General features: G+C 38.6%; 1 protein-coding gene across 2 annotated transcripts in view; it reads left to right on the top strand.

Annotated features, from left to right (window-relative positions):
- Positions 1 to 21,303, top strand: part of TRPC3 (transient receptor potential cation channel subfamily C member 3) — a 33,134-nt gene that overhangs the window by 10,176 nt on the left and 1,655 nt on the right. For both annotated transcript variants that reach the window (XM_064416401.1, XM_064416402.1), the window contains exons 3-11: positions 7,075 to 7,260; positions 11,737 to 11,901; positions 13,967 to 14,183; positions 15,259 to 15,492; positions 16,623 to 16,887; positions 17,398 to 17,593; positions 18,711 to 18,920; positions 19,455 to 19,538; positions 20,056 to 20,131. In XM_064416401.1, coding sequence (XP_064272471.1) covers positions 7,075 to 7,260; positions 11,737 to 11,901; positions 13,967 to 14,183; positions 15,259 to 15,492; positions 16,623 to 16,887; positions 17,398 to 17,593; positions 18,711 to 18,920; positions 19,455 to 19,538; positions 20,056 to 20,131 — 1,633 coding nt within the window. The remainder of the gene's footprint in view (positions 1 to 7,074; positions 7,261 to 11,736; positions 11,902 to 13,966; positions 14,184 to 15,258; positions 15,493 to 16,622; positions 16,888 to 17,397; positions 17,594 to 18,710; positions 18,921 to 19,454; positions 19,539 to 20,055; positions 20,132 to 21,303) is intronic.

Raw genomic sequence — 21,303 nt, 5'->3', positions numbered from 1 at the left:
TAGTTAACTGTTGCCCAGTGCTTTTTTTAATGCTTTTTCTGTTCACTTGGAAACAGAAAAAGCTTGAAAAGGACCATAACAGCTACCTTTTCTCTTGTTCCCATTCTCCCCCTGCAGCCAAACCTCACCAAAATCAAACCCCAGTAGACTTCTTGTATTGAGAAAAGCTTGGTTTGGGGAATGACAGATTGCTGTCAGTGGGTAGAGATATTCACAGCATTGTCTCTGGGTGTAGCAGCAACTTTGTTGGGGTTCTGCAAGGCCAGTATTGGGTACCACTTGCTTGCTTAATATCTTCAAAAATGATCTGAGAGGGACAAAAGCTGCATTAACCTCTCCAAACACCATCAAACACTGCTTACCCCGTGGAATACTCAGAAGGAATATGTGACAACTTGGAGAAAGACAAGCAGAAATTAACCAAGTGAAATTTAACAGAAGAGGAAGAAAATTCCTGAGGAAGAATATGCCCATATTCAGCTGAGTGAGTTAAAATGGAATTTAAAAATAAATGTTCAGTGGTGAGAAGGATTAATGTATTATAGCACACACTGATGAAATGTAAAAATCAGCTTTAACCCTTCCTCCCCTTTCTTTGCTGAAGGAACTCGCTCATATCATGCTGTGTATTGTGTAACCTGGCAAATTAATTGAATACTTCCTTGATGTATTTATTTGGGGGAAAATGCCAGATTTTCCTTTTTCCTCAGAGGAAAAGCTAGCCTGCCTCCAAAAGCTGAATGAGGGCAAGCTGCGCTGTGTTTTTGTTAGGCAAGGATGTAGATGATGAGAATTGCATGGAAAAATTACAGTGGAAATAGAAATTCATGGGAGACTCCCATCTCACAGGTACTAATACCATGCATACAAATTTCATCAGAAAAAAAAAAAAAGTGGCTTGACATTTTGGAGGAGAAAAGGTGAAGTTTTTTGATTGAGCTTCTCATTTCAAACCAGAGCTTTAAAATTTATTTCAGTTTTTAAAATGGTAATTCCCTGCTATTTTGGGATGCATAAACCCCAAGAAATTCACTGTTTTCACAGATTTCAGTATTTTTTTGATAGCATTTCAATGCCTACTAACCTTGCCAGGTGTATCAGATGATTCGGTTTTGGCATCTACAGTAAAAATTGTTCCTGACTCCCTGCTGGCATGGAAATTCCAGCTTCTCATCAACGTCAGAACATTCCAGTGAAGTAATTACTCTTCTCATTGACGTCACATTTCTTTTTTTTCTTCTGTTTCTATCAAGCTGAGTTTCCCTGGAGTTCCTCCCATCTGTAACTCCCTTGTCAGTGCTTTCTTCCCTACAGATCTGTCATCTGAAGGTGTTTGGCTGATAACTTGTGTGCTTTGTCACATCCCAGAGAAGGCTTCTAATCCAGCATTTGCATTCCTGCAGACTCCTGCTGCACTGTCCTCTGGGATCATCACTGGAAATTCTCGAGTATTCCACTGAAATTCAATCTGTAGTGCAGCACGGAGCAGAGGTGTTTCAGGGTGGAGAAAAATGGGCAAAATACTTCATCTCTCTCACAACCAAAAAATGGTCAAATCTGTTTAAATAATGAGTTATTCTCAGTATCTATGGAATATTAAGGCCCACGATGTTTCCTGTGTGTGCTCTGCTTCCAGAATGCAGAGCATTCTTACAGAAAATGCTCTTCTGGGTGGTTTTCCCACAGAGAAAGAGCATAGGTTGAACCTGTTTCAAAACACCTGAAGGCCAAGTTTCCTGGTATATGCTTGTTAAATTGAACCTAACATCCATTGCATATGCAAAGTCCAGTCTGCCTCTCTTGCTTATCATTTACACTAAGAAATTCTAATGCACAAACCACAAACCAAAGGGTTTGCACAAGTGAATTAGAAATGTGGGAAGGTGACTTCGGCCATTCATTCATGACAGTTAGTTCCTCAGGAAAACCTGATTAATCACACTGATTTTTAGCGTTTTGTTTTATTTCCCTTTTAGAAGTAAGGAGAAAGTATTCAAAGAAACCACGGAGCCCTGATTTTTCTTGGAAGTTGCAAGACACCTAGCAAAAAAAAAGTACTGAAAATTAATAAAAATAGATGAGGAAACTGGAGCCCTAAAGACCATTTCTTTCTACTCCTTTCATCTCCAAGCTTCCTTACTTCCAATTGTGAAATCCTTGTTTCGACCTGCTGTTTGTCCTTTTGCTCTTCATCTATTATATTTATTTCTTCTTGACACTTTTACTCATTTTTGATCTTTGTATCCACTTGTCTTCTTCCCATGTATTCTTCTATTCAATTCTCTCATGGCCAGGGCAGGGAGTACAGTATTTGACTCTGACTTTACTTGGTGTTCCTCGTCTCCTAATTCCAGGGATTGCCTGCAGGTTTTCAGATGACATCAGGAATTTCAGTTTGATCTTGGTGAGCAATGCTACCAAATTGTAAAACCTGGAAGTGTATCTTAATGTAAAAAAGTGACCATTACCATAGTTGGAGAATTACCTTCTCCTTTCCAGTAGCACCACAAAATACATCACAATACAAATATTCCCGATTTTTATGTTTTCCTGTTCTCCTATTTTTAGCAGACCATGGCCACTGCAACTTGGCTTGGGGAATGACAGGGTTGGGTTACTAAAGTCAATTGATATTCACTCACCTCCCTGAGAACTTTAAAGCTGTTACTGCCCAGGGAAGGGAGGATTTCTGGCAGTCAGAACAGCTGATGGAACTTTCCATTGGAGTCACCATAGGAAGAGAGAGGACAAAGTAGCAAAAAAACCACTGTGGTTATCTCTTTATACCAGCTTTCAACTAAATACTGTCCTGTGTAAGCAAGCTGAGTTCTCCCAGCTGAAATTGCTCTGGCAAGGATCAAAAAGGTTGTAGTCCTGCTTTTTCTGTAGGATAAATCCCTGTTCTCAGTTTTGCTAAAAGCTCCTACTGAACCAACGGAAGATGTGGACGTGCATCTAAAAGCAGAATCTGTCAGTGTTCCAAGTAAATTTACATAGTGTTGTCTCAGCTGAACTAACAAAGAGTGTTAAAGCTTGATCTAGGTTTAGGCTCAGCTTTTGAAAGGACAGGGCCCAGATCCATAACCATTAGTGCAATTACATGCTTTCTTTGCGTATACAGTTAAATGTGCAAACTCACCATCTATGTGATTTCCAAGTGGCCGTCTACCAGATAATAACATAAATTTATGATTAAGTATGATGACTGTGAATTAGTTGTGCATTGCTCGTGAATTTTGGTGCTTGCAGGAGTGTGGCTCCTCTAACAGAACACGGATCCCTACATTTTGGCTGCATGTGATTGCTCAGTATAAATTTGCTGTGCAGTGGTTACAAATCTTGAGTGGAGTCAGCTGAAGGTTTTCTGTTCATGCGCTTTGTTCTTTGCACACAGACTGATACCACCTTTGTCAAGACTCCAGATGAATTCACAGGGCAGTGCTTGATGTTGTGAGTCAGAACAGAACACACAAATTTGGGCAGGCTGAGATCCAGCTTTTGATGTGTGTCAGAGTACTCTGAAACTGCTTGTGAGACACAGCTTTGCAATTCCAGACGTCGGCAGTTGCCCTGAATGTGCTGGAGTCACCTGTGGAACCTGGGAAATGCAGGGTGTAGGCTGGTATTTTTTGATGTTACAAAGATGTTTGTGCGACTGTTAGTCAGTGTTGATCTGGTGGCTTCATTTGTATGTTCTCAGGAGTGAGTAGAGGTGATTTGGATGACAGGGACCATAGATTAAAATTTCTGATATTCACACAACACCCTAGAGGTAGAAGGTTGTTTAAGAATCAGGTGCTGTTTGTCTGTTTAATTCTGTAAAGCAATCAGACTGGGATAAATTTGATTTGCTAATACATAGGTAAATAAAGACCTGGAGAGGGAAATCTGACAAGTTTTCCTGCTACAAGATTCAAAGCCAGAGTGGGATATTAAGAATGCACGTACTTTGCAGTTCTCATAACAGCATTTGTGAATAATGTAGGCTGTATTTAATCCTTAAATTTGACAGAATTAAACCTCTTGCATTATATCGTTAATCTTATCTGGCAATAAGCATAATTTTTATAAGCAAGTGGTGCATCTACCAATGAAGAAACCTGGCATTCATGTTTCTACTGTTATTCTACTGCTATTAGAACAAATCTGGGTAACTCTTGTGTTAGGCAAACATGCAAAGCGTAGAAATAGCTCTTGTTATTTCCTAACTATTAGAAATCCACTATTTCTTCTTCTATTTCTTCACAATTTGCAAAATAATGAGAAAACACTTTGTAATTGAAGCCTCTCCCTGCAACTGGATAGCCCATGTTCATTCATACAAGGGCAAAATTTGGGTTGTGTTATGTTGTAAAGCACTTGAATAATACAAAACCATCTCAACTAAACTTTGTTAAACCTCAATAAGATAACACTTTAGACTGTAGGTTAGATACAAATAATAGTAAAACAAATACTACTTTTTTGTCTTGGTGAAGTTAAAAGTGCCTGGAAACTCAGGTGAGAAAGAATGTAGTTTCTCTTTTAGTTATGTTGTGTTATTTATGAAGTCACTGCAGAAAATTTATCCTCCCATGTTCTTAGAACAATGGATTTACAGCTACTTTGAACTGCTAGAGAAAAGTTGATTATCAGTCTTATTCCTGTTGAATTAATGTTAAGCTGTGTCTGATGATTTTCATGGCTTTTGCTCAGCCACCTCCTTTAGTACTTCCTTTAGCTGTAGTGAAATGTGTAAGCAACTCTTGCTTGATGCTTAAGGAAGAGTGTTCGAGTTCTCACATATTTTTTTCACAAAATAATTACTAAATATATCAACATCATAGGACTTGAATAAACTGAAGGCATGGTATTGTTTTCAGCTTTATTAGATTGTCTTCAGTCACTCCTTTTTCTTCAGTGAATAAAATCCCCATCTTCTTTTTACATTGTGTCACCTCGTGGTGCTCTGCTTAATGTTGTCCATAACCTGAATTCTAGCAGTTTATACTTAGAGTTTTGGCCTCTGTGATGGAGCTCTTTCTTGACTAGGCTGTCATGAAAGACTGTTCCTCTTTGTTGTTTTCCTATTTTTTTGACTGCTGCTATTTTCTAGCCATCATCCTGGAGTCTTCTTTTGCAGTTTTTACCTTTGTATTGTCACGATCTAATCACATTATATGTAAAAGCTCTATCTGCATTCAGACCTCCATGCTGGAAAGTATGTTTCACTCCCTTTATTAGCTTTTTTATGAGACTTTGCCTTTTTCAGATTCCTAAATCTTGGTCATACATAAGCTTACTTATCCCTTCACTGAATTTAATCACACATCCCAGTATTATTTTTACATTTGGCTCTTCTGTCCTGTTCTCCTTGGTTACCAAAAACAAATCTAAAATAACCTTACATCCTGTTGCTTCACTGACACTGAATTAATTTGTCCTCTGTGACCAAAGGAAATAACAGGATCCTGTTTAAGGTCTATGATTAGGACTGGTTGTTTCCAAGTCCATATCAGGGATGTTAGTCTTTGTAATAACACAATTTCTAGGAGTATTTGTTTGTCTCTTGTAATGTTTCATTTTGATTTATATCTGAATCTGACCTGTGGGGTTGATGGCTGATTCTTGCACTTACCCTATGCAGCCTCTTTTCCTGTCATTTCCCAAAATAATTTGAAACTACTGAGAGCACAGTAGCTTCTCTGTCCCATTATATAGATGCTGAGTTGAAAATTTAGCAAAACTACCAGTACAAGGAGATAAAATTACTTAGGACAGAAAGAAAAAGTGAGGGTTTCAGAGAAAAAAAAAAAAAAGAAAAGAAAATATTAAGTGAGAAAATTATGAGGGCAAAAGCAGTAAGGAAACATTTTTGGGAAGACAGGCACCTCTAAGGGAAAATCTGCACCCTCAAAATGATTTTGAAAAGGCAATATCTGGAAATGAACAGTGAAACACACAAAATGGAGAGGCAGAGGGCTCAAAGTAGTGTTTTATTGGCCTGGTGGAGGAAAAAGAGAACCTGAAGAAAAGCTATGGAGTAATTGAAAAAGGTGGTTGTGCTGTTTCTAGTTGGGTACTGAAGGTAAAATTGGAAGATTCAGTCAAGTTTCCTCCTCTAGCTGTACCCTCATGTGAGGAAATCAGAGGCCACCTCTCAGATATGGAATTTCTAGATGTCTGAGTGTAATGGATACAAAAATGAAGACTGAGGTTTGTGCTGAAGCAGAGATCAAGATAACAGTTTATTGGTAATGTCACAGAGGTGGTGGGAGACATTTACAAGTATAGACAAAAGTACAGGCAAGATCTCAGATGTGCATGCTTTACTGAATTAGCTAAAAATTCTGAAATGCAGCCACAAATGTTTTGTCAGAGGAGGAAGAAGATTAGAGAGAAGCAAATATTTGATGTTGACATATACGATAGTCCTTGGAAAGACTGAACAGGTATGGAGGATGAATTCTCCTGTTCTTTCCAGAGCACTCTTACAGGAAATTTGGGGTATTTTGCCCACAGTGTTGGTGTCCAAGTTTGTCCTGTAGTTACTCTATGCAACTGCTTTGTAACCCACTGTGCCAATTGTGTGTGAGACGTTCCAAGGGAAGGTGGGAAGCAGAGGGTGGAAAAGGAAAAAGGGGGAAGTGTACCTGGTGTACATCAGAGCAATGAGCAGTCAGCCACTTAAGCAGTGTAGAAAGAGCTAAAAGATATTTGTAGCTTCAGAGGCAATTATTTCATTAGTTGTCAGCAAATTTTTTGCAAGAATCAAGTTACTTTTTTAATAGTCCTGGTCCTGCTTTGTTTGCGAAATTTTCAGCTGCCCCTTGTTGCCCATTCAGGTTATTTTGATATAATGATACATGGGAACATATATATATATATATATATATAACATATATGCTCTGTTCAACAAGGTGTTCACCTTGTGTCAGAGAATGAATGATTCTGTAATATCTGATATACTCTGAACTTGACACGGTAAAAATCAAACACTTCATTTTTATCAATTTGTACAGGTCCTTTTCTCCTCACCCTTGACTCTTAAGCACATCTGTCACAGACCTTTTTCTGTCCCCCCTCCTGTTCCAGAACGACTATCGCAAGCTGTCCATGCAGTGCAAGGACTTCGTGGTTGGTGTCCTGGATCTGTGCCGGGACTCGGAAGAGGTGGAGGCCATTCTGAACGGGGACGTGAACGCGGAGCCGCTGGAAGCGCAGAGGCACCGGGCGTCCCTGAGCCGCGTCAAGCTGGCCATTAAGTACGAGGTCAAAAAGGTAACTCTTCACAGCTCTCGGGCACTCTGGCAGGAGGGCAGTGCCACCTCCTCCTTCCGCAGGTGTTGTGACCCCCTGGTCAGATGCACAAGTGAGACATGGGGTGAGTAATCAAGACTCTCACAAGGCAGAAGGGGACTGTAATGAAAGAGTTTAGTTTAATCTACTTCCCACCGCTGAGAAGTGGCAGGAGATTGTAATGGCATAAATGAGGTGTGCTAGCCAGGCTTTGCACAGTTGGTCAGATCCTTCTCCTGATTAATCCAAAAGGTGTTTCAGTAGAGGCAGATTTTCACTCAGTGACACTCAGGCTGTGTCTTCTGTCAGTCAATGCAGTAATACTTATTCCAGAGAGAAGTCTGTGTTGGTCAAAGTGTTGGTTTCAACCCATAAGTAACTCCTCTGCATCTGCGTGTTGTAGTGAGAAATTCCACGTGATTTACCATGCTTGTTCCTTTAAAAATATTTTAAAACTCAGCCCTGGAAGTGCATGCAATATGTCTGTGGCTGCTTGATCAGTTCATTTCAGTTCTTCACCTTTGTAGCTGTGTTTATTGGTGTTTGGCAAGCATTTTCAGTAGATGCCTCTCTCAAAGTAGTTTGTATTTTGTGAATGAATGTTATGCTTTGAAAAATGGAGCTGTGCATCACACATTTGACATAAATACATATCCTTTAACTATAGTTTTTATTGTATTGCTATGTTCTTCTCCTCAAGATCCCACATTAGGCTAGCACAGAAAATAGTTAATACTGTGTCCTGTTGTGAGAGGAGCCAGGAAATACAGCAGTGCCTATGTATTATTTACAGCTACCTATTTATATGATTAGCATCACTTCCATTCCTTGCAGCCATTATAGTTTCATCATCTCCACAAGAAGCCTTGTGTCTCTCAGAATAAATAACCCTGTGTTCTGTGGCCACCTCTTGAGCCAATCTGCCATATAAAACAAATTGTAAGGACCCTGCCAGAGCAACTGGGGATTGCTGGTGTTTATGACGGCCCCAAAAGATTGATAATGAAAATTGTAAACACAGATCCCAAGCAGCAAATAATAATTTCCAGTAAAGGATTGGTCTACAGCAGATAAATGCATATTAATTGCCAAAAATCAAGGTAAATATATACAAGCATTAAATTAGTTTAAAAGACTGGAACTGGGGGAAAAAAAATCCAAGTGCATAAGCATGCTTTAGTGTCTAAATATGTACTTCTTTATGCTATTGCAGTGTAATGTGTACCAAAACTTTGTTGATGCTTGTGTCTCAGCTTTCACGCTGAAGGCTGTGGTTTTCTTTTATGATTTTGTTGTCACTGATGAAATTCACTGCTGAGCAAAGGGCCACACAGATCTGTTAAGAATAGCAGAAATCTGAATAATAAAAAACAAGAATAAAAGATAATTCCTCATAGCAAACTTGTTCTCTTCTCTTGCAAGAGAGAAACTCAGAGTGCTGGCTGCAGTTCATGACAAATACAGTTGGAAGCTACAAGAGGAATGATCTTGCTGGGAGGAAATAGATGGTGCAGAGTTGTTACCATATTCATACATGTGCAGTTCCCTGGAAGTGGCCATTACACAGGGCATGGCAAGGATGGAAATGTCTTTGCCATGGTGGTCCTTTCATGATGGGATTTGCCCTGTCAGAGCTGTGACAGATTCTAGTGATATCCTGATTGGAACAGGTTCAGTTGTGGGAACACCACATGGGACTACTTCAACCCTCTCACCACAGGAAGCAGACAAGGATGTGGCCTATTTCCTTGGCTTTCTGTATTTCTAGCTGTGCTTCCAGGTCAGGTCCATCAAGGTCAGTTCCCTGTTGCCAGCAGTGCAGCCAAACAGAGCAGCAGGTCCATGAAACAGGCAATGAGCCTATGCCCTGTCCAGAGGGTGGAGAGGCAGGAAAAACATATAACAAGTAGCAAATGTGCTCAGAACCTCAGTGTTAGGGAAAGGGAGTTTTTAATTTTATTAGTAATGAAACTCTTGCACCTAATGCCCTAGGTACTGCAGCAATGTGGAGCCCATCTTTTAAACATGATGTGATTTTGAAGCTAAGGTTCAGACTGGAACTGCAGCCCCAATAGAGAAGGACTAAGGGAATTAAGGGAGGGAAGAAAAAAAACCCCACCAAATTAGTCTTGCTCTGTATGCTGAATTAATGCTTTTAGTTTTGTGTCTCAACTCTGTCTTTAGATTGCCAACAAAATTCCAGAGAAGAGCTAATACTGGCCCAACTAATCTGCAGTTCTTGCCAAGACAAAAATCAGGATGGAATTTCCAAGTGAAATGAATAAGAGCGGGAATAAAATCACAGGAGTTGATTTTCAAACCCTGAAGTGTTCAGCTGATAGATAAGAAAGAAGATGCAAAATTCTCTTTGTGTTTTGTGTGTTAGTATCAGAGTGTGCCAGGATTTGTTCTCGCTCCATCTAAACCCAGCCATGATGGTGACAGAAATAAATAACATAATCACTCTGAGTCATACAGAAAAATATTTACATACTGATGACTTGATTCACGGTCATGAAACTGAAAACATCAGAAGTGTTACTGTCAATTATGCTTGGAAAAACAGCTACATTAAAATTGGGATATTTTTTCTTTTAGTGATCAGTTCTCACGCATCATTTTTGTTCACTGAGGTTCTTCCTGGAGATTGAAGTATTAGATACATGTGATAACAAGTTCAGCATATGTAATGAAAAGTGAGAAACTGCATGGAAAATAGAGTGAAAGGAGAAATGCAGGAAGAACAAGGTTATAGGATGCTGTGAGCAGGGGGTAAAATGTGATGTGAGCTCACTGTCCTTGGAGGAGATGAAGCTGCAGGCAAATACAGGTAATACAGACACACATGCAGCAGGGGTGGGCAAAGTTTAAAGTTGCTGAAAATAAAACATAATCATAAGTTGAAGTATTTCAGTAATGACTGAGAGAGGAGGGATGAATTTCAGAGCTTTTATGGATGAGAAGTGACACAACTTGCTCTGAGGGCTTGGAAGTAGTGCACATTGTGCAGTTGCCAGCAGTTAAATAAGTCACTATGATCCTCTCAAGAGCCTTTAGACTCACTGCCAGAGAAGATCTTGCCCATAACTCTTGGCATTTTATTCACTAAGTCTTCCTTTTTTTAAAAAATTTTTTTTGAAATTATAGCAGATCTCCTCTTAGTGTCAGATCAAAATGTTGATAGATCAGGAGAATAAACCAGCACAGAGCTCTGGATGAGGTGCCACAGGGCCCATGGGCTGATTTCCAGCCCTGGGTAAACTTCCTTAAAGCTCCTTTACTGTTTCTTCCCATTCCCCGTGGTAACAGAAGGAATGATTTGGGTGTTTCTTCCCTCCTCTTCCCTACAGTTTTAAGCCTGATTTTAAAAATGTCTTTGTAATTTGAAATAATTATTTACTTTCCTGCCTTTGTCCGCAGTTAATCTGCTGTGGGATTTGTCCCTTTGATGTCCTGAGTTGACAATGAAATTTATCTTAGCAGAAGAAGAGGCTGGGGGCATATGTCAGAACACACAAACACACAAAAACCCAATCTCTTCTTCTCAAATGGGCCAGGCTGGCAGTTTTTATGGTGCATAAGCTTCAAAGGTGACAGCCTAATAAAAAGAACAGAAGCAGTTTGAGTTGACATTAATTTCTTAAAGAACTTTTTTACAATCTCTTTATTTATTTCTCTTGGCCACTCCACTTTATGTACAAACTGCATTAATATGTGAAGTAACTGCTTAATGCAGCACACACCAAAATGCTTAGGGACTTTAATTTTACAGCAAAGCAGATTAAAGTACGAAGATTGCCTCCCTTTTTAAAGTTTGTGCAGCACCTTCAGACTGCTCTTCTTGAAAGGTTTAAAGTTCCCTGTTTTCATTGCCAATGATTTAATTTGATTTTCTTTAAGAAGTCTGTCCTGTTGTACTACTCTATGCACTTTTTAATGAGATTTGGAATATTAATAGAGTTTTGCAAGCAAGACCTGGCAAACAACAGTGTATGTAGTACATAATGATCTCTGCAGAGTACAAGGGATAATAAAATGGGTATCCAAGGTTTACAGTATTTTCATTATTTTTTCCAGAGTATAACCAACTGATGTCAAATCTCACTCTTAACCCAACACAAATTATCAGTTATCAGGTTTATTTTCAAACTCTTTTTTGTGAAACACCTAGCCTTCTTTATTCTGATTCACTAGTTACTAGTAAGTGTATTACCAGATTTCTTCAAACTGCTGTGAAAACCAGGCTGCTTAACCCTTGTGCTTAGCTGGTGCCCCCATGTTCTTGTGATGTGGCAGTTTCTTATTTATTAACTTTTTTTTAAAGGGAATGAGAAAAAAAGCCATGGTTCTTAAATATCTGGTGTTAATTTAGACTTTAGGTGATTGCAGTTGTGCATGTTATGTAACTCTTATTAATGACAGCATGCCTTTTTTCTTTCTTTTTCATTTTCTTTGCAGTTTGTGGCCCATCCAAACTGTCAGCAACAGCTACTGACAATCTGGTATGAAAATCTCTCAGGATTACGGGAGCAGACCATAGCTATCAAGTGTCTGGTGGTGCTGGTTGTGGCACTGGGCCTTCCCTTTCTAGCCATTGGTTATTGGATTGCACCATGTAGCAGGGTACTGCATTTTATAAATTATGTGTCTTATGCTGTTCTGGGAGCTGCTTTTCCTTTCCTGGCAGTCAACATGCAACTTCTGCTGCTTCCAAATTCTAACTAATTAATGATATTTTTAGCAATCCCTAACCTTGCGCCAAAAGATGCTAGGGGGGTTTTTGGTACTTGCACTGTAAAGAGGGGACCACAATAATGAAGTATGAATATAAATTAACATTAAACTGAAGGAAAGAAAAATAACCTTCTCTGAGAGCTTTTTTTTTCTTTTTAAAATTTGCCCAGTTTATGCTCACCTCACTGTATCTGCTGTGTAATTTATTATATTAGTAACATGGAGTTTTTGAAAGTCACCCCTCAGATTCTTTATGAAGTCTCCTCTGGTGGCATCCTAAGGTCTCATGCTGTTCCCATATAAACCATTAGCAGAACATCTGTTGACTTTACTGATGCAGAACTTAATCTTAAGTAAAATATTTGTTACCCCAGCCCTAGGAGGTCTGTTTGCCAGCTGAACCATAAAGCAGAAATTAAATTAAATACATCATTCCGACCATGTAGTGGGGTGTATTTGTAAAAGAGCACAGCTGTGAACTCTTACCTTTTTAAAAATATGTGAAAGTGTAAGGGTGCTCCCTCCTTTCCTGCTGATCTCTCAAGGAAAGGAACAGCAGTTTCTTTGAAATCCCGATGGTCTGTAGCACATGAATTGTTTGCAAATCAGGTGTATTCATAGATCTTTGGTATTTCTCTGTTGCATTAACATTTTTAAAAATTTTAAGTACATGTACTCCTGTGCTGAATGTGGTCTTTCAATTTTATTTCCGTAGCAAGTGTAAAGCAAAGAAATGTGAGTTTCTTTTATATTTCATTCTTCTAGTTCATCTCAAAGAGGATAAGGTTTTTCTCATCCACATATTTGAAGGGAACCTCATCTTTTCTCGGGGTTAAATATTTATTTACTTTGAAGATAAACCTTTATGAAAATAGTGTAATTGTTACTCTCATTATCCTCTGAAATGTCTCTTTCCATTAATACCTTTAGTAAATATATTCCTCACAGCTCCATAGAATAGGAATATCTTAATATATATTTTTAACTGGTATCTAATATGGAAAAGAGACATTTGTCCTTGAGCTCTAATTCCCAGTAGCAGAAACATCTGATGTTTTTCTTCAGTGCTCATGTCAAATTAAAGTGCTATACATTCAGGTCAGTGGTTGGATATTGCAATTGCAAAATGCTTTCTAAAGGTCAGGAGCAGGAAGGGAACCTGAGATTGTTTGCCCAGGTAGTAGCGTGGTTTAACGTCTGCTGGTTTGCTTAGTTCATAGTCGCTGACCCAAATTTCAAGGAAAACAATTCCTTGAAATAAGAAAGCTCATGTGGTCTTACGGAAGCAGCTGGTTCCCTGTTCTGGTGCAGACAGACTGCCCCTACTGCTGCTGTTTTGTTCTTTTACTAGGTGCAGATGTGACCTAAACCTGCTGAATTTATTTAAAAAAACACTAATATTTCTGATCTTATTCTTAGTCTGTTTTGTGGAACAGTCGGTAGTTTTGATAGAAACAGGTACTTATTTTGGCACTTAGAGCTCTGAACATGTGTTCTGTGAATGAAATACAGTAACCAGAGATAAGAAAACAACTAATTGTTCCTATAGCTGTAGTTATAGAAAAGTTAATAGCATACTCTTGTTGTTAGGGAAAATTTTTTGCTGGAGTTGGAGATTTGAATAATTATCTTTCCCTGGGCTTGCTTTACAAACTCCTCCTGGTCACAGCCATTGTACATTTGCAGTTCCTTGGAGTGTTTCCTCTCAAACATTGCCATCTAGAATTTGTGGAATAACATGAGCACTCACTAACAGAACAACATACTCTGTGAGGCTCCCTGTGGGAGCCTTTTGTCTGAAATGGCAAATCAGCACAGCTGAGTGCTCTTGGAAGAGTATCCTTTAAGAATTAGGTTTTTGGCTGTCCTGAGCTCTGAGTACCCATTTATGCTTCTGGAATGCCTGGTGTTTCTTTGAGAAAACTGAGTGACTGCTTTCATTCTGCCTTTGCAGCTTGGAAGAATTCTTCGAAGCCCATTTATGAAATTTGTGGCACATGCAGCATCCTTCATTATTTTCCTAGGCCTGCTGGTGTTCAATGCTTCAGACAGATTTGAGGGCATAACGACGCTGCCGAATGTCACTGTTACTGATTACCCCAAGCAGATCTTTAGGGTGAAGACCACCCAGTTCACCTGGACAGAAATGCTGATCATGGTGTGGGTTCTTGGTAGGTATATTGCCCCTTCATCTTCCTGTTTTCCTGCAAATAGAAATTCTGAAAGGGAGGAGAGAAGCTCAAGTCCCAAAGCTTTGATCCAGCTGCTGTGTGCAGCAACTAATAAACCCTTAGGGCAGGTAAGAGGGCATTAGAACAGATTTTGAATCATTTGTATCTCCTGGTTTAAGCACTGCTTCATCCTAAATTGTGTCAGGGTAGGGAGTGAGTATCACTTGCATGTTGCCTTTTGGGAGTTCCAGTTTATTCTCTTTATTTGACAGAAGGCAAGGACTGGGATTTTCCAATCCAATGTGTGGCTGCTCGGAGTGTGGTTGGGATAGCAGCAGCAGCCCTTTTGAATTACACAGCCAGAGAAACAGAAAGAAGTTTGTGGGTTGTGATTCTGCTTTTAGTTGGGTTTTTATTTTCCCTAAGAAGCCTCTTTGAATCAAGCAAAAAGTATTGATTCACAACAACTGCATCTCATGGTTATGGTGAGGCTGTGATCTGTATTAAATCCACATAAATTAATTTCTGACAAGAAGTTTAAGTGAGAAAACCTAATTACACATAGCCAAATTCCACTTTCTATGCTGAAAAGAAGCTTATTCTGTAAAGTGGAAAAACAGTAGTATAATGTGCCCTTTATATTTGGTCATCTGTGGTTTTGGGTAATTGTGTTCTTGTGAAAAAATTAAACCATCCGATTCAGAAGTGGGTTAGGAATATAAATGGTATGAAAGTAAGAGGATGTTTTTCCCCCACACTTTATTTTTTCTCCTTTGGAATTACAGAGGTTTTGTTGTTTGGCCGCGATACTTTCACTGCAAAGTCAAGGCTCTACTGTACCCTGTGTGGGGTGATGTCTGAACTATATTTCCATTAATTAATCTCACTACCTTGCTATTTGATCAACCCTGTTGAAACCAAGAGAGAATAACCTTAGTGATGATGCTGTGATACTGCAAATAAGTGAATCTCTGCTCCACTGGTATCATACACTTCCATGAAATGGGAGAATGCAGGGAATTTAAATGACAACGGTTGGGCAAACATTGCTGTGCTTTTTCATTTCTTGTTGCAGGTATGATGTGGTCAGAATGCAAAGAGCTGTGGCTGGAAGGACCCAGGGAATACATCTTGCAGTTATGGAATGTTCTGGATTTCGGAATGCTGTCCATTTTTATTGCTGCTTTCACAGCCAGACTCCTGGCATTCCTTCAGGCCACAAAAGCACAACAGTATGTGGACAACTACATTGAGGAGAATGACCTCTCTGAGGTCACACTTCCTCCAGAAATTGAATATTTTACTTATGGTGAGCTTAGTTTTTCTGCCAAACACATCTGAACATAGGAAAGCTTGAAGGGTGCATTTAGAAGCCTCTCTTCACCATAAAGCTAAATTTGACCCCCTTGATTTTAAACATTTGGAGGTTATATTTTATTCTTGGCTATTTGCACAACAGATGAAATGTTGATCTGATTCCTTTCTCTTTTTTTTTGGTTCAGTTGTTTGATAGTTATTCATGGTCATAAACATCTATCAGCATTTCCTCCTGAAGGAAGGATGCTGGCCCTGTGCAGGTCTGTTTAAATAGAATAAAACTACAAAATATTTATTGCAATGCAGAAATTGTCAATAAAGGTGTGATTAACAACACAAGAAAATGCTACTGACCATGTATTTTAGGATGGGCTTCGATATATTGTAACAGCAGACTTGGTCTTGTTACTTATCTTTATTGCAGTGTAACTAATCTGAATATTGTATACTGAATATAATATCTGAATATAACCATTGTGCATATGTAAATACACATTTAGAAACACAGGGTATTTTGATATGAACACATTTTAATTCAGTGTTGCTCTGCTAAGATGGTGCATGAATTCACATTGTAATTTATGAATTTCTGTATAACTCAATTGTTTCTGTGCACATTGTGTGTAAAACCCACAATCCTATTTCTTTTGAGGTAATTGGCAAAAGTCTTTATGGTCACTATGGGAACTAGGTTATATCCTGCAAAAAGCAAAAGCTTGGTGTGACTAATAAATGAAATTGTTCATCAGGCAGCACTTAACTGCCCATCAATGAAACACCAAATAGGAATAAATTTCCCAGCTTTAGCACAGTGTTTGTTAAGGTAGCTAATACAGACAAGTTAAAAATGCAGTAAGGAATTTGTTATTATCTAGTTCAGGTTAAAATCCAAAATGCAGAAGAAAATGTTATGTTTCTTCAAGTCACTTTTCTTCTAACAGAAGGCAATGTAACTCATATTCTTAATTTATTACTTAAATGAAAAAGGAATAGAGCAGCATCTATTAGACTCTTCAAATATTTGTCTCAACTAAATTCAGACATGATAATGGAAAAATCCTATCAAGGTTTATTCTTCAAGATTGTGATAAATGAGTAACCCGTGTATTTCATATCTTCCAGCTAGAGATAAATGGCTCCCATCTGATCCTCAGATAATATCTGAAGGCCTTTATGCAATTGCTGTTGTTCTCAGCTTTTCTCGGATCGCCTATATCCTGCCTGCAAATGAGAGTTTTGGGCCCTTGCAGATCTCCCTTGGAAGGACTGTTAAGGACATCTTCAAGTTTATGGTCCTTTTTATTATGGTATTTCTTGCATTTATGATTGGAATGTTCATACTGTACTCCTACTACCTTGGAGCTAAACTAAACCCAGCCTTTACAACGTAAGTATGAGGTTTCATTGTAAGTAAAAAGCCAATCAAAACTTTCAGGTTTTTCATTAAGATAACAAAGTCTGTGAGACATTGTGTGCTCTCTCTTAGCATTAAAATAAAACTGAAGGCCTCAGAAAGCAGAACACAAAAGACCTATTGTTCCCTGTTTGTATAATGGAAGCTTTCATTTCAGCCTGAAATAATTTCACCTGTATATATTTCAATCACACAGACTTGTGGGCAACCAGTTGGAAGAAAATATTACTTGATCTAAAATACCTTTCTAGTTCCTGTTGTTCTGCATGTATTGTTACAGCTCCATTAGCTGTGATGGATAGGTGGAGCACAGAGGACAAATGGAAAGTGCTGTGAAAAATGCTTCCTTGCATGTCTGTTGTTTTGATCAGTGTTCTGATTCACAGACAAATTAATTGAGGTTGTTTATCAGTCACTGTAAACACAACTTATTTATTTCTTTGTGTGGTTACTAATAATGCCTTCCTCTTATTTCCCCTACAGAGTGGAAGAAAGTTTCAAGACCTTATTTTGGTCAATATTTGGCTTGTCTGAAGTAACCTCTGTTGTCCTCAAATACGATCACAAGTTCATTGAGAACATTGGTTATGTTCTTTATGGCATATACAACGTCACAATGGTGGTGGTTCTGCTCAACATGCTGATTGCTATGATCAACAGTTCATATCAAGAAATTGAGGTGGGCTTTGCTCTCAACTCGTTCTCTTCTGTGGCTGTAAAAAGGACAGAGCAAATTGGAATTATTTCAGTGGTATGCAAAAAGTACAAAGAAGAGGTTACCACAGGAAAGGATATCAACAAAATGTGTAAAAGAAGGCTGACTTCATCTAACAACTCAGCCAAGCTGCAGAACCTCACAGCATTTAAACAAGTTTATATCATGTTGTGTACACATTATATTTGGCATCCAACTCCAGTTAAAAAACAAATCAGAAGATGTATAGCATTGAAGTTACTTGGGTTTGGAAAATAAATCTCAGATTGCTGAAATGAAAGTAAAAGTGTATTTATAGTGCCAGCTTTCCAGATCATGAGTTCAAAGAGTACTACATTCACACAGATGCAGGCACACACCCACACAAACAGGAAGAACAATTATCTAAGACATGGTGTACAAATGGTTATGTCATTCCCAGTCTTTTCAATGAGTTCTGGGAAATGTTAGGGAATTCAGCAGGAAAAACTAGTTATAATCCAGCCTTGGAATACTTCAGTAAGAATGTATTAGGACAAAATAGGTTTGTCAGTATTTAACACAATTTCTTCAGAACCACAAAGTTTGCATTTTCTAAACTCCATTATAAATCAGAGTTGCTTGTCCTGGTTATGTAAAAAGTTGTGAGCACTACCATTTTAAGCCATTTTTTGCCTTGAGTCTAATACTTCAACACTTGTGCAAGTACCAAGCCCATGTGACCACTTTAATAAGAAAAGTGTTCTTATTAAAGTGAAAATAAGAAAAGTGTTCTTCTTGAAAAACCTCTGAAAGCTCCACTTTAAATAGCAGGGAGTTTATATGTTGGCTTTCACTTGATGCAAAAATTATGCTTGCTTAAATGCTTCATGTGTTTCAACTAAGTGTTCTGAATGAAATGTTGCCATAAAGAGATGACTGAAATTTGGTTAAAATAGACTAAGTTAAGTGGTTGCATTTCTGCAGAACTGCTGGAAGTCTTACTAGCAAGAATACAATATTTTATCTAAAACCATAAAGATATTTCAAAGCAGTTTCATTTGAAAGAAGCTTTGCATTTCATAAAAACCAAGAGTATAATCTCTTTTATTTTCTAACACAGGATGACAGTGATGTAGAGTGGAAGTTTGCTCGTTCTAAACTTTGGCTGTCATATTTTGATGATGGAAAAACATTACCTCCCCCCTTCAGTCTTGTACCAAGCCCCAAATCTTTCTTCTATTTCATCATGAGGATCATTAACTTTTCCAAGTGCAGGAGGAGACGGCTACAGAAGGACATTGAAATGGGAATGGGCAACTCCAAATCAAGGGTAGGTTCTGAGATCTTCTCATTGCAGGGATTGTGTGATAATTTGTGTCTATTCCAGCGGTCTTATTTTCTTTTTAGTTTTAGCCTGTAATCCATTATTCTAATGATAATAGAGTAATTAATCATTTATAGTAATAAATCTCTATTTCAGACTGCCTAAACATAGTGTATAAAGCAAGAAATTATTTTAAAATTTAAATTTTGTTAGAACAACCAAATCTGGAGAAACACAAAACGGAAATTGATGAGTGTTCAAAAATGCAAATAATTCCCACAAGGAGTTACTTGAATATTGATAAAAGATACTTTAAGCCTATTTCCACAGAACAGGATGGCTAAAATTATCAGCATTAAAAAAACCCCAAACAAAATAAAACTGACATATAATTCAAGGCAATCTCATTTAAAAAAAATAATACTCTAATATAGTAAAAGATGGAAAGGTCCCCAACATGTCTAAAGAAAAATATTAATGGAGCTGAATCCTAACTGTGAATTCCATAATTTATTTTAATTTTGTCTCATTTCTTCCTAGTTAAACCTTTTCACTCAGTCGAACTCCAGAGTTTTTGAATCCCACAGTTTTAACAGCATTCTCAATCAGCCAACACGCTATCAGGTAAGTACATACAGTGATCACTGTCCTGAGCAATAGAACAGTGAGAAGGTTCTAGCAGAATTTTGTGTTTCAAGAACGTTTTGCCTTCACCAGAGAAAGAAAACCTCCTGTAGAAATCAAGCTCTAGGGTGCTCCTTGAAAAAAAAAACAAAACAAAAAAACAAAAAAACCCAAAATATTATTGTCCAAGCCCATAATTTGAAGCATTTCAAAACTAGCTCATGCAGTACTTAAAATTGGTCTTTGATGTCCCCCTTGGGAAAATGTGAGGAGCAGACATCTGAAACTGGCGAAGGAATATCTGAAATGGGTTTCTGGGTAAAGGGATGTGAAAGCTGACTAGGTTGGCTGTTCCCTTCCTTTCTCAGCATGCCCCCAGAAAAGCCCATTTCAGGCAAGTACTTCATCTGGGACTGTTCATTCTTAGGCAGATGTGACAGAGAGAGCTAAGAAAGAAAAATGAACAATGTTTAATTATGTAATCTCACCTGATTATATAACTGTTTTAATCTGGCAGCAAATAATGAAGAGACTGATAAAGCGTTACGTTCTGAAAGCACAAGTGGACAAAGAAAATGATGAAGTCAATGAAGGTAAGAAAGAGACTGCAATATTTAGAGGCAATTTTTTTTCATGTTGTATTAAGAACCAGTATTACAGTGATGCATGGGGGTTTTGAGTGAAAAGAGGGATTGTTTCTATTTCACATGCACTGAGCTCAGATAGTAATTGAAACTATGCCCATGTCATCAAAGAAATGGAAAAGTAGGACTAAAGAAGTAGAACTGAGAAATATTATGGGCCCCATTTCACAGACTGAAAATGAGGGCACAGACATAATGCACAGAGGAAATCTGTGAAGGAGCCATTAACTGTATTCACACTTCCAGAGTCCTAATCAAAACTGCAGGATCTTCCTCTCTCTTTCATTCAACTGAGCACACAATTATACACAGTTTAGCACTTTACACCCTGAACTGTTTGTCCTCCCTTCCTTCACAAAGCTGTGAGGATTAATCACCTGTGAAGCTGCCCATCATTAAACAAAGCTCCACAGTCAGCTGCATGTTGCTAAAAAATGACAAATGTAACCTCTCTTTTAGTGGGAGATCTTTTGTGAAACAGTGGATCTGAGCTCCCTGGCAGATGTGAGAGGTGCTTGCTCCAGTTTCACACCCTAACTCACCACTGGGATGAGACTATGGCAAAGGTTGTCCTCCTCCTTCCAACCTTCCAGGAATGAAACACAGGCCTGCAGTCCAACAAGGAAACTCCTGTGCTCTGGCAGATCCCCAAACAAAAACTCTGGCTAGAATGTTATCAAGCAATAGAGTGATGCAGGGATGGACTGAAGATGTTTTACTGGCATGGCAGCGTCAGGCAGCTGTGTGCATGTGTGATGTAAGGGGCCTGAAAGGGCTGCTCAGCTCTCAGCTGAGGCAGCAAAGCTTCTGTTTTGCTCCCTAGTTGTTCTCTGCTTACCTATAACTCTCTTCAGCGAGAAGCAGGGAGCAAAAAGGATTAAATTAAATCCCCTTCAAAAGGCAGCATTGTGCACTGACTGTTATCCTGACACTTCCACATCCTGTGTGTCTGTACAGAGCTGTGATTGTCAATGACAAAAGCAGAAAGGCTCCTAAAAGTGAATCCTCTCAGTGTGCAGCTCTCCTGAATTCCCACTGCTTTCTTCCTGTTCCTTCTCTGTGATGTAGGAAATCATCTGCCTAGTGACTGATGAAAAGACTGTTCTGTCACCAGCAGTGCC

The sequence above is a fragment of the Passer domesticus genome, chromosome 4 (genome assembly GCF_036417665.1).
Source record: "Passer domesticus isolate bPasDom1 chromosome 4, bPasDom1.hap1, whole genome shotgun sequence".
Taxonomy (NCBI): Eukaryota; Metazoa; Chordata; class Aves; order Passeriformes; family Passeridae; genus Passer; species Passer domesticus.
This window is presented reverse-complemented; position numbering and strand designations above follow the sequence as displayed.